The following is an 11,998-nucleotide window of genomic DNA, read 5'->3' on the forward strand; positions in this document are numbered from 1 at the left end:
GATGGGGATGGATGATGTGATGCGTTGGGACCTGTCCAGCTACAGTAAGTTCTTGACCTCCTCTACTTGGGATCTTGTCCGGAGACGGCTGCCCCAGGCAGACTTTGTCTGCTGATATCTGGAGTGACTGTCTTATTCCCACCATTTCTATTTTCCTGTGGTGTTTGTTATTTGGTCATTTTCCTGTTGATTCTCGCTTCCAGTCGCAGAGCATTTCCCTTACCTCCATGTGTCTTTGTTGTGTGTCTCATCAGCCCGAATCGTATTTTCATGTGTTTCTGTGGAGTGAGGCTGCTATGATTGTCTGGACTCATTTTGACTCTTAGTTTCCTTCTGTGCACATACCTCTTCACACAAGCGCTGATATTGCACGTAGACTACCTTCCCTAGGGAGGCCAAAAGGCATATTTTCTTTTTGATATGTGGTTCATTTGGACGGAAAGGAATAGCCATAAACACAAAGCTATTCTTTTTCGTGCTTCTCACATGATTTGACAGATTATTCGTCATATTTGTCTTCTTGTTGCGGTGGGGAAACTCACTACCCCGTGAGGAGGACTCTTCGCTCCACTTTGGTGCGTTGGCTCCCTCCGGAGTCCCCATGCGTGAAGCTTAACACTGATGGTTCTTACGACTCTCTGATGCAGCGTGGTGCTGGTGGATGAGTAGTGCGGGATCATACCGGAGCCCTCCTTACTGCTTTCTGCACTCCTTGTGCTGCTACTTCTAGTTTTGAGGCTGAGTTAGCTGCTATGCTCGAGGGTATTCGGCTGGCTATTACTTTCTCTGCCCATATTTGGGTTGAGCTGGATGTTGCGGCGATAATTTTGCTCATGTCTGCTAGGCATCACGGTCATACTAGTATCCGTCATACTGTTGCTTGGATCCATCAGCTTATTCGGCATCGGCAAGTCTGTTTCACTCATAGACATCGCGAGGGAAATCGACCTACTGACTTTATGGCGAGGAATGAGCATCAGGTCCATGCGCTGACTACCTTCGACTATTTTTCTGCTCCTCGTATTTTTTTTGCTCTGGTTAGGACGGACCAGCTTGGTTATCCTAACTTTCATTTCAAATTTCATGTTGATAGCTAGTTTGTTTTGGTTTGTTCCCTTTTTGATGTTTTTTTCATTGTTTTCTAGACGTAGTCACTTTTGGGCTATATCTATATATGAGTGTGTTCTGTTTGGTTTCTGTTTCTCCCTTTAGTTTCTGCTGAGCGTTAATAGTACTGGTTGTGAATTCAAGCTCAAAAACTCGAATTCACAACTAAAAAATTAATGGATAATTTTATGTTGTTTATGTGAAGGGTAAAATGGTAATTGTAACTAATTTTTAAGTTTTTTATATTATTGTTATTTTTACTATTTCAATTTGGAAATTTTTTAAGTTCACTCATTTTAGAATTTACATATATTTAAGTTATAATACTTTTTTTTAATGCAATTGAGGAGAAGGAGATTGTATTGAATCATTTTTGAAATTTTTTATTTAAAATATAGTAATTTTTTAAAAAGTGAAATTTATATTAATAAATCCTTGATTTCGTGGTTAGAGTGGAAGCGTCTTATCAATTGAGATACGCTTCATTATTTTGTCGGATTTAAAATACATTATCCTAGAAATGGGTATTTGGGTGTAAATACATGAACTTTCAATATTTTTTGATTTTTTCCACGACGAGAAATTCCCCTTGAATTGTAATTGACTTGGCTTTTGCATGACATATTATTGTCTATGTGGCGTACATGTGTCAAATTTAATTTATGTTATTTGTGTATAAATAGTTAAATAAAGTAATTTTGATCATTTTTTAGTTTTTTCCGCAAACTTGTACTTTTTTTTATTTTTCCCACGAATTCATTTCTTTCCCACAAAATTCATTTCCTTCATATTTTTCACTTAGTTTATGTTGCAATTGATTATTGTTAAAATGTTAATTCAATTTTTTTATTGTGTCAAGAAATTGGAAAGATATTATCCTTGGATCCAAAAAATTTTTTATGACATATTTTTCAACGAGCTTGCGTTGTGGTTGAAATGATAATTTAATTTTTTTTTATTGTGTCAAGAATTCGGAAAGTTTTAATTTTTAGATCCAAAAATTCTATCATTAAGTAAGAAATAGGGAAGTGAATTTCGTAAGAAAAAATTAAAAAGTCATTAAGTTCGTGAAAAAAATTTTAAAAAGTTGAAAGTTCAAATAATTAAAAAAAGTAATTAAGATTATTGACCGATAATTAAAAAAATAATTAAGATTATTTTTAAACCTGCTTACCTAATAAACAACATTTAACAAATATAATGTCAACAATAAAATTCAGACGCAATAAAATAAATAAAGTACAAAGTTTGTTCCCGTCTCAACAATTTCACAAGACTACAAATAACAAATAATATAGATTATATACAATAATGTTAGATGTAATTTATTATAAAACAATAATGTTAATTATACACTATAGAATATAAATATGTAACTCTATGTTATAAATTCATGTATTATATTTTGTTTATTTTTTATCATTTGATGATATTTATAAGGTGAATATTATATCAAAACTATATGAACTATATTTTGATTATTTTTGTATCATTTGATGACATTTATAAATTCAAGAACTTGTATATATTCATATAATATAGATTATATACATCATTTTATAAAATTTATCAATATTTTTAAAAATATAAATATAAAAATATATATTATATAGAGTGAATTTTTAAAATGGCCACTTTCATATTGTAAAGATAAAAAATGTCCACTAAAATAAAAAACTTAAAAAATGTCCACTGTTACCAAAATACCCTTCACATTAAAAATTAAAAAAATGTCCACTTTACATCACCCCTTTAAAAAATCCCGCAATTCACAACCAGTGTGAATTCACAACCAAAATTTTTTGGTTGTGAATTCACACTGGTTGTGAATCCAGAATTTTTTGTTTGTGAATTCACAACTAGTCGAATTCACAGCCAAAATTTAATTCACAACCAGTCGAATTCACAACCAAAATTTAATTCACAACTAGAATTTTTTGGTTGTGAATTCACAACAAATGAATTCACAACCAAAATTTAATTCACAACCAGATTTATGTTGGTTGTGAATTCAATTCACAACTAGAATTTATTTTGGTTGTGAATTCAAATAGTTGTGAATTTGAGTTTTTAAAGTTTGGATTCACAACTAAAACTAGAATTTATTTTGGTTGTGAATTCATAGATCTCGTTGTGAATTCAAGAATATTAAATTGTGAATTCATCGAGTTGGTTGTGAATTCAAGAATATTAAGTTGTGAATTCATAGATCTGAGCATGAATTCAAGAATATTATGTTGTGAATTCATAAATTTGGTTGTGAATTCAAGAACAATAAGTTATGAATTCATCGAACTGATTGTGAATTCATAGATCTAATTGTGAATTTATAACATTAAGTTGTGAATTCATAAATATAGCTGTGAATTCAAGAAACGGCATTAAAAACATTAAAAAAAAAAAAAAACTGAAACCATACACAATTTGCAAAAGAGACTCAACATATACATATACACATGTCGGGAAGTAGAGGTTGGTGGGGCACTGCAGTTCAAAAGAGACTCAATCTCAAGCAATGATGAAAAATTGATACACTAGTGATTGCAAAAGAGTCATACGTTTAATTAGCAGAGCAAGCTTCTATTGATTGGAAAGCTGCATCTTCATGAACTGCACATCCATCTCCAAATCAAACCTTTTCTTCTTCTGATTCTCCAACTCCATCCTCAGATTCACAATCTCCTGCATCAGCTGTTCCTCCCTCGTCGCCTCCACCACTTCCCCACCTCCAAGGAATGCAATAATCTGCCCCACCCTCTGTCTTTGATCATCCACACTATCCTTCAAAACCAGCATTCTCCGCAAGACTGCCGTTGCACCACCACCGCCGCCGCCGCCACCTCCTCCGCCTCCTGCATCATCATAGCTCTCATCCTCCTCTTGAATTACAACTTGTTTGGCAGCCGCATCATCAGCTGGGAAAACAGGTTCCAAGCCTTCCTCGTTAAAGTTCCACCCACTAATCCTCTTGTGCTTCCAGAGTTGGCCAAAGGCAGAGTTAGCCTCATCATCGTCCTCATCTTCACTGCTTCTGCTAATGGATCGGTGAAAGAGTAACACACAAGCTTTTCTTCTTTTTCAAAGTAAAAATAAAAATTGAATGCAAGCAACTATGACTTGGGAGAGGAGAATAAATCATCAAGACAATGCTAACTCTCAACTCTTAAGTCACAAGCCAAATCAATTTTGGATCTTCCATGTTTCGTATCAGAAAAGTAAGCTCCTAGCCACTCAACAAGCCACAAATTTGTTTATGTAATGATGTTCCTCCTCTTTCACTATCAACTCGAACCGAACCCAAGTTCCATCTAAGAGTTTCACAGTTATTACCTTTCCCTACGGGAACCTATTCCAGATGCTCATAAAATCAGAATTCAGAGCCCAAACTGAACAAACTGAAAGACAAGAAACAACAGCAAAACATAATCAATCAGAATTCAGAGCCCATGTGACAACAAGCCATTTTTCAACACAATCCAAGAAATTTGCAGTTTCTAACACATCTAATCCAAAACAAAAGAGGTGAAATTTTCTTACCATGAAGCAACCAAAACAAGTTTCCATTAGGCATGAATTCATGAACCAACAATTTCTCATCCCTAGCGAAATAGTAAGCCTTCAATCCGATCAAATTAGGGTGGCGTAGGCGGCCCAACACCTCCATTTGCTGCTCAAACTCCTTCTTCCCGTTCACATTCAAATCATGTGGCCCCACCCACAAGCAATCCGCCTCTCCCCCAAATTCACCATCTCCAGCCCCCGCCACCGTTACCTCATCCGCGCCGTCCGTCGCTACCGCCGCCTCGTCCTCTCCGAGCACCACCTCCCCCTCGTCCCGCCACTCCTCAACCTCACGTCTTCTCCGCCGCTTCAAACCATCGCAATCACCGTCTCCGACGCCGCCGCCCCTCTCTCCCACGGCGTCGACGTCTGAATTGTCTTTCATGCTCAACCTCTGAATTGTGCTATTCCCCCCATTCGAATTTGATTTCAGAGAGAGAAAGGCTTCGCCAGCAATTCCTCACCTCTGAATTGTGCCACCGCCGTGCCTCCACTTCAAGCTCAACCCTAGATCTGCGTAGAAGATGACCGGAAAATTGAAAATCGGCAACAAGGACGCCGAATCGCTGGCGGCGAAGGGGGAAAACCCCGCGGAACTCGAAGCGCCACCGAACTCATCCTCCTCTGCTTCGAAGGAATTGGTGGCGGGCGGAGGCTAAAGTCGCGGCGGGGGGTGAAGCAGGAGATGGCGGAGGCGACGAGGCCGGGGCAGCGGCGCTTCGCCGGCGATCTGAGCTCGAAGAAAGAGAGAGAGAGAGAGAGAGAGGGGGGGAGGGTGAGTGAAACCGTGAAAGAGGGAGATGAGATGAAATGGCCTATTTTAGGCTGAGGGGCATTTTCGTCATTTCAACCATAAAGTGGACAAAATTTATTATTTTTATCTTAGTGGACATTTTTTATCTTTACAATATGAAAGTGGACAGTTTTATATATTTACTCTATTATATATTTTAAAACTATAGATTTTGATACAGTTTTTCCCCGATTTTTTTTATACCGGTATATACCGACAACTGCGGTATTATACCTTAATATCGGTATATATCGGTATTTATCGGTACACTGTTAATAAGGTATCATACCTTATGCCAGTATATACCTTTCATACGGTATTTATTGACTTTTTCGGTATATACCGCGGTATCGGTATACGCCGGTATACCCCGGTATCTGGAAAATTCATACCTTTATCTTACCGTAAATCTACGGTACGGTATTATACCTTACAAAAAAATCGGTATACCTTATACTTCCTCCGTCCACGAAATGAGTACCTATATTTCCTTTTTCGTCCGTCCACGAAATGAGTACCCATTTCCTTTTTTGGCAAGTGTACCACACACATCTCTTTAATTAATACACTCAAAAAGTGGGACCCTTAAACTATTCACACTACACTCCATACATTTCTTAAAACTCGTGCCGTCCACAAATGGGTACTCATTTCGTGGACGGAGGGAGTATTCGGTATTTTACGGTACGATATGGTCGGTATATCGAGTTTTCGGTATATTTCCCCAGCCCTAATGTTGACACCTCCGACGAACACGTCGGCATCAATTTAGAAAAAAAATATGAAAGTAATTTGAGAGGATAAATTTCCTTATGGGAAATTAATCTAATTACAAAAATTGAAGCAAAATAGAAATGAGCAACTGAAAAGCGCGGGAAACGAAAGGGGCGATATAAAATTAGGGTTTCAGCGAAAGAGCAGAGAGTGGCAGGCGATCGTTGTTTTTTGCTCTTCGATGGACGGTAAAGATGAAGGATCCTCGGATTCTGCGGCGCCGGTCGCCGTCGATCTGAGCAAAGGTTGCGCCGCGGCGGACCTGACGGGGAAGGTGCATCAGTTGCCGTGCTGCATCAAGCACGATGGGCCCACCCCTGTTTCTGACTACTTCAAGCCCAAACCCACCGGTAAAATTCCCGTGAATTTACAACTCGTGTATGCACTAAGCACAACATCATGCTAACGTACAACTGATGTATGCACTGTGCACAACACTTGAATGCTTTAATTGTGTAGAGATGGAGCTAGATGGGCTAAAAGTGGAGGAAGCACACTTCCGAGGGAGGAAATTACACGGAACCACTGTTTCTCTTCCACGTGGCTATTCTGGTAATTGTCATCCCTCGCCATTTTTTCTTTCGCGTGATTTTGTGAAGAAATGTTTGAAATATTGTGTGGATTGAGTATTGAAAGATAACCTAGTTTCTACGCTACCAGTTCTGCATAATTGCGCATAAATTGTTTATTTGATCTTTATTCTGTCATTTCTTTACGTATGTATATATGTTTAGCAATGGTTTCCTAATTTTGGCTTCGGTGCTTTGATTCTTGTATTTGACTTCATTTTGGAACAATATCTGTCTTTGGAGCTGATCTCTAGTGATATCGAATCTATAGTACAGCCAAAAAGCTCAATTGAATTCTGCCGTAATCAAATTTGATATAAAAGAGATTGAAACTTTTTCATCACATTTAACTTCTATGGAATAATTCTATTATGTTTTTTCTAGGTTACATCCTACGAAAGAGAGGTCATGATCAATGGAATAATGACACAGATTTGCACTGCTGGGAGACAGCTGCGACTTTTCAAGATATCACAGTCTGGAATCATGATGCAATCCCCTCAAAGGATGATGCATTCTTGCGCACCTTTCATTGGTTTACCGTTGCCAATGCTGTAAGTTTCCGTCTGATTTTGTAGTTATTCTAAGAACATGTTCTAAGCTCGACACAAAAACTTAATTTGTTTAAAAGGGATTAAATTTTTTGGCTTCCATGGTTAAAAGATTCTCTTTGCTAATTGCAGCTGCATCAAACAGTAACTGCTGAAGATCTGGAATCGGCGTGCATTGATTAGGAGCTGGTTTGATTTTACAGTGACCATTTCCCAGCTAAATATAATGACAACCTGACTAGTCAGGAATGTGCATTGAGTTTGTCTCTGCTTCACAATTTGGTTTTATGCAAAATATTGTCCATCTATAATTCCTTGCTGTTAAATATGGGTAGGAGTATTATTTGTCTTTCATTGATTCTCTTTCGTTGGTCTTTGCTTTAAATCGAATTAGTGTTTTAAGTTGTAGACAAGTGTACCCACTTGAGCGAAAATTTTAATTAACAGTAGTTGAAGTCCACGGTTCATAGCTGTTGGAGAAATAGTGGTTGGCTCTTTAGTATAGATGCATTGAGCTTATTGCTCCACTATGTTGATTTATTCTCAATTGTTTTAAAGGGTATCTGAAATTGTTTAGTTCTTGTGAGGAAATAGTTGTGACTTGATGTAGTGGATGATGCTACTTTGATGCAATTCTTATAATCAATTTATATATTCAGATTACATTTCTCTTAGTTTCTGAAATCCTTCTTAGACAGTGTGTGTGTGTTGGTGAAGGAGATGAATGTGTAGGGGTTTGGTGGGGTGTAGGGTGATGGGGGTTGTGGAGAATGAGATCCTCTGTTCTAATTTCTTATTCCGTCTCCTATTTCAAGCATGTATTTGTATTTTGTTTAGGAGATTGAATATTATTTTGGAATAGAGCGGAGTGCTGAATCGAATCCATTTGGATGCTTCTTCAGCACTAATACATTTTTATATATTGATGCTTCTGAATATATTAGACATATTATTGTCCAGAAGCAAAGAAAAAAAAAAGGCCATAATTGGGAGTGGGATTCCTTCATTTTGCATCCATGTCTTACTTCTAAAATGTAATTGTATTCTGTGCTTATTGCGCTTACGATCTTTTTTTTAGAAAAATATTGCGCTTACGATCTTGTTTCTGCACGTTTCTGTGTTTCTTATTAATAGTATTACTATTACTATTACTATATTAGTGATCTTGTTTCTGCACGTTTCTGTGTTTCTTATTAATAGTATAACTATTACTATTACTATATTAGTGATACATGTCTGTTGTTTAATGCCGCACATCTTCAAAATAGAGTATTGTTTAATACTCCATCGGTCCATTAAAAATATGCCACAATTTCCTTTTTCGTTCGTCCACAAAAAATGTCACATCCATTTTTAGTAGTAGAGTCCATACCATTTCACTCACATTTAAAGTGAGACCCTTACTCTATTACCAACTTTACTCATATTTTATTAAAACGCGTGCCGAAAGTAAGGTGACATATACGGAGGGAGTATATAAGGAGTAATATAGGCTACAAATTTGAATTACAATATAAATTATGAATTCGTTATTAAAAATGGTGAATTAAAGAAAATAAAATTTTCGTCTCCATGAGATAATTCAATTTCAAGATTATAAATTTATCCATCAAAATAATGAATATATTGAAGATTTTTATAATCCAAAAATTAGAAATAATTCCGTAACTTATGTTTTAATAAAATGAATTTTCATTTTGTCCCATTCATTAATAACCCCCAAACTCTGTAGATAGGTATTGGATTAAGTAAAAATTAAATCCTTCTAATTTTGTTAACTAAAAAGCAATCTAATACGTAGATCTTGATTGACGATGGGTAGTTAAGATTGATTTGTTTTTCCTTTCTTTTTTTTTTAAATGGGATGTGCTTTTCTGCGTATTAGATAGTGCTTTTTTTTTTAAGGGGAAAAATTAGATGGTGCTTTTTTATGACTTCTTTTAATTAGGTGGAGTACATAATAATGCTCTTTATTCTTATGCATAATTAAAATAATACTTTTTGAATACTACAATTAAACTTTATTTCCAAATTTTAAAATATGGGTGGTTTTAGGGATGTTAATTTTTACTATTTTACTATATTAGCCTATATTAAAATAAAGGAGGAAGTGACTGCATTCGGTACCATTTACCCAAAGCAAAATACAAGTATTGAAGAGCAGATTCTTATTATGTGGGAGCAACAAAATATACAGCTAATACACGTAAACGTATTATTAATTGATGAAATATCTAAAACGATTCCAGCCGTAGCGTTGTGACATGCTTAGTTGGAATTTGAAAGTAGTCGAAGTTGGAGGCCACTTCTCTTTTCCCACGCGCACATTTTATTCGATATAATCCACACGTACGCTTGCCAATATTTGTCTTAAGCATTTATTCCTTTTACATTAACTTTCGCCGTTTTTCCAGAAAAGGATAAACTTAAAGATACTCTTATATGTATAAGTATAAATATGAGGGGCAGCCATCAAATTATCTACAACTCACATTGTTTCTTTTCTTCAATCCAATTCAATTCAATTCATCTATAGAAATAGAAATAGAAATGGCCTCCAACTCCAACACAAGCCCGCACCATTCTGGGAATTCGTCAGCGAAATTCAACAAGGATGAACGAACAAAGGTGATTCTACCTAAAGACCTCAACATTGTATGGGGCAACGACACCCGCTACTGGAACATAAAGTGAGTAGTCCATCCATCGTTTTTAATTAAATGAATATATATATATATTAATTAATGTGTGTTTTTGATTTAGTGATGTGGCGGAATTGCATCAAGTGAGCTGGCTAGAGGTGACCGGCGGCGTGGAGGGAGCCTCGGCGGCGAAGAGCTACGAAGTAGGGTTTTCCGTGTCGTTGAATCCAGATGCATTTGGGTGGGGAAAGTATCCCATTTATATCATGATTAAGAGAGGGAAGGAAGAGAAGGTTACGTGGACTAAGATTTCGATAAACCCTAATAACCAGGAAACCCAGTTTGAGATTAAAGGGAGGTTGCTCAAATCTGATCATTCCACCGACATTGGGAAGCTCAGCTTCGGATTGTACGAGGTTTGGAGTGGCAAGTGGAAGGGAGGTCTCAAGATTCACAAGGCATTTGTCAACCAGTTATGAAATTCATTTCATTTTTATACTATCTTTTATCGTGCTATTTATTTCATTTAATTTGAGAATATCTGTACCTTCCTATACAGATCGATACTATTGTTATGTAATTTTCGGATATCTAATAAAAAAAGACTCAGTGTGATTGTTCGTTTTAAATTTGTCCAATAATTTGTAAAATCTTTATTTAATTAATCCTTTCCTTCCTCTCTCTTTAATTTGTACACACAAAAGTTTATTTTATTTAAATATGTTACTCCGTATTTTGTTAATTAACTACCACAACCGCCGTCATTAATTTTCATATGCATGCATATAAGATATCGATATAACTTTTTAGTTATATATGAATTCGTGGCTATAATTTAGCCGGATTTAAACGTTGAAGTTGACAAGAAGAATCTCTTCGTCACATAATTCAACGAAATATAAATCGGTACGAGTGGAATTAACAAAAAAATGAAGCATTAATTGTGGTTTACGTGATGCATGAATATTGTTTCTACGCTTCAAGTGGTACGGATTGCTTTTCTCGAATTGACGTAAGGAATAATTCTACATGACTTCCTTTTTCTTTTTAGGAGATAACAAAGCATAAGTCATGGGCTCTTTAATCAAAACCTTTTTCCAAATTAATTGACAATACTTTGTTATCTCATGCACGTAAATAGAGATTCCAAAGTGAATAAAATGTACAATGTCATTTCATTTTAATTCCGTTGTTAATAGGCATATTTGTACGTTCTTGTCAGCAACCAGTGTGTTGGTTTGCTGATTTTCCTCGCTGGTTAAGCGATATTATTTTGGAGGATTCCTCATAATATAATGACAGTACCTTTACAGTTTCAAAAAAAAAAATCCGTTGTTAATAGGGATATTGCTTCATGAATTCACATTGTACGGATTGAACAAAAAATAAAAAGCTATGTGGGTTTGAAAAGTACTTTTTAAATTAATACATATATAGGTTAGAATCATGTAGATGTAGTTATCTATCGCACCTATGTAACAATATGTAGTATCAAATTTAGATCGTACATTATATTCACGTGGACACATTATTAAAATTTTCACAAAGGGAAAAAATTAAAAAATCAATGCAACGATAATCCTTCCTTCTTCTTTTCCAAAAATCTATGATTCCTACAAAAATCTATGTTTTTCGTCTCGAATTCTCTTCAAGAAAAGAAAGGGAAGCAGGCGGCAAAGTTACTAGAGTGGTGAAGGCGGTTGTGACATGTGCAGTGGTGGTAGATAATTGCGTATAACGATTAGTTGTCGCCTGAAAATTTGAGGAAAAAGAAGAATCTTAATGGAGTTTTGAGAGAAGATTGAGGGTGGCTATGTCAGTGATTTACGTTGGGAGTTCCCCAAAAATCAAAAAAGGTGGTGACGGAATTGGCATAGCATTTTTGTAGAGAATGAAGCTCTCTGGGGGAGGAGGAATATGCATACTACTACACATAAACATGCATATGATAAAACAGAAACTTGCATGTTTTTCATTCTTGCACATCTCTCTTTTTCGTTT

At 36.0% G+C, this 11,998-nt stretch overlaps 3 protein-coding genes across 6 annotated transcripts; 2 read left to right on the forward strand and 1 right to left on the reverse strand.

Moving 5' to 3' along the window:
- Positions 1–3,597: 3,597 nt before the first annotated feature.
- Positions 3,598–5,590, reverse strand: LOC131026321 (leucine-rich repeat receptor-like protein kinase PXC1). 4 transcript variants are annotated; one of them, XM_057956173.1, is made up of 3 exons: positions 4,645–5,590; positions 4,438–4,502; positions 3,598–4,141 (listed from the first exon to the last, which is right to left on the reverse strand). In XM_057956173.1, exons 1-2 carry the CDS (start codon positions 5,051–5,053, stop codon positions 4,444–4,446), a joined length of 468 nt encoding a protein of 155 aa, XP_057812156.1. In that variant the 5' UTR covers positions 5,054–5,590; the 3' UTR covers positions 3,598–4,141; positions 4,438–4,443. The 4 variants fall into 4 exon arrangements, with proteins under 4 accessions (XP_057812156.1, XP_057812155.1, XP_057812154.1 ...); XM_057956172.1 differs by having other exon boundaries at positions 3,598–4,138; positions 4,645–5,589; XM_057956171.1 differs by lacking the exon at positions 4,438–4,502 and having other exon boundaries at positions 3,598–4,138; positions 4,645–5,587.
- A 625-nt stretch (positions 5,591–6,215) lies between these two features.
- LOC131026323 (uncharacterized) lies at positions 6,216–8,018 on the forward strand. The gene is made up of 4 exons (XM_057956176.1): positions 6,216–6,585; positions 6,695–6,787; positions 7,189–7,358; positions 7,488–8,018. Exons 1-4 carry the CDS (start codon positions 6,417–6,419, stop codon positions 7,536–7,538), a joined length of 483 nt encoding a protein of 160 aa, XP_057812159.1. The 5' UTR covers positions 6,216–6,416; the 3' UTR covers positions 7,539–8,018.
- A 1,794-nt stretch (positions 8,019–9,812) lies between these two features.
- On the forward strand, positions 9,813–10,626 carry LOC131026316 (protein PHLOEM PROTEIN 2-LIKE A9-like). Its single transcript, XM_057956161.1, has 2 exons — positions 9,813–10,045; positions 10,119–10,626. Exons 1-2 carry the CDS (start codon positions 9,906–9,908, stop codon positions 10,474–10,476), a joined length of 498 nt encoding a protein of 165 aa, XP_057812144.1. The 5' UTR covers positions 9,813–9,905; the 3' UTR covers positions 10,477–10,626.
- The last annotated feature ends 1,372 nt before the right edge of the window (positions 10,627–11,998 follow it).

The sequence above is a fragment of the Salvia miltiorrhiza genome, chromosome 5 (assembly GCF_028751815.1).
Source record: "Salvia miltiorrhiza cultivar Shanhuang (shh) chromosome 5, IMPLAD_Smil_shh, whole genome shotgun sequence".
Lineage (NCBI taxonomy): Eukaryota > Viridiplantae > Streptophyta > Magnoliopsida > Lamiales > Lamiaceae > Salvia > Salvia miltiorrhiza.

Excerpts from the sequence above, each read along its gene's own strand:
- LOC131026316 (XM_057956161.1), top strand. The coding sequence starts at position 9,906 with ATGGCCTCCAACTCCAACACAAGCCCGCACCATTCTGGGAATTCGTCA. Across the intron at positions 10,046-10,118 it reads ACCCGCTACTGGAACATAAA|TGATGTGGCGGAATTGCATC; the intron begins GTGAGTAGTCCA and ends TTTTTGATTTAG.
- LOC131026323 (XM_057956176.1), top strand. The coding sequence starts at position 6,417 with ATGGACGGTAAAGATGAAGGATCCTCGGATTCTGCGGCGCCGGTCGCC. Across the intron at positions 6,586-6,694 it reads CTTCAAGCCCAAACCCACCG|AGATGGAGCTAGATGGGCTA; the intron begins GTAAAATTCCCG and ends TTAATTGTGTAG. Across the intron at positions 6,788-7,188 it reads TCTTCCACGTGGCTATTCTG|GTTACATCCTACGAAAGAGA; the intron begins GTAATTGTCATC and ends TGTTTTTTCTAG.
- LOC131026321 (XM_057956170.1), bottom strand. The coding sequence starts at position 5,053 with ATGAAAGACAATTCAGACGTCGACGCCGTGGGAGAGAGGGGCGGCGGC. Across the intron at positions 4,142-4,644 it reads CTTGTTTTGGTTGCTTCATG|CAGAAGCAGTGAAGATGAGG; the intron begins GTAAGAAAATTT and ends CCGATCCATTAG.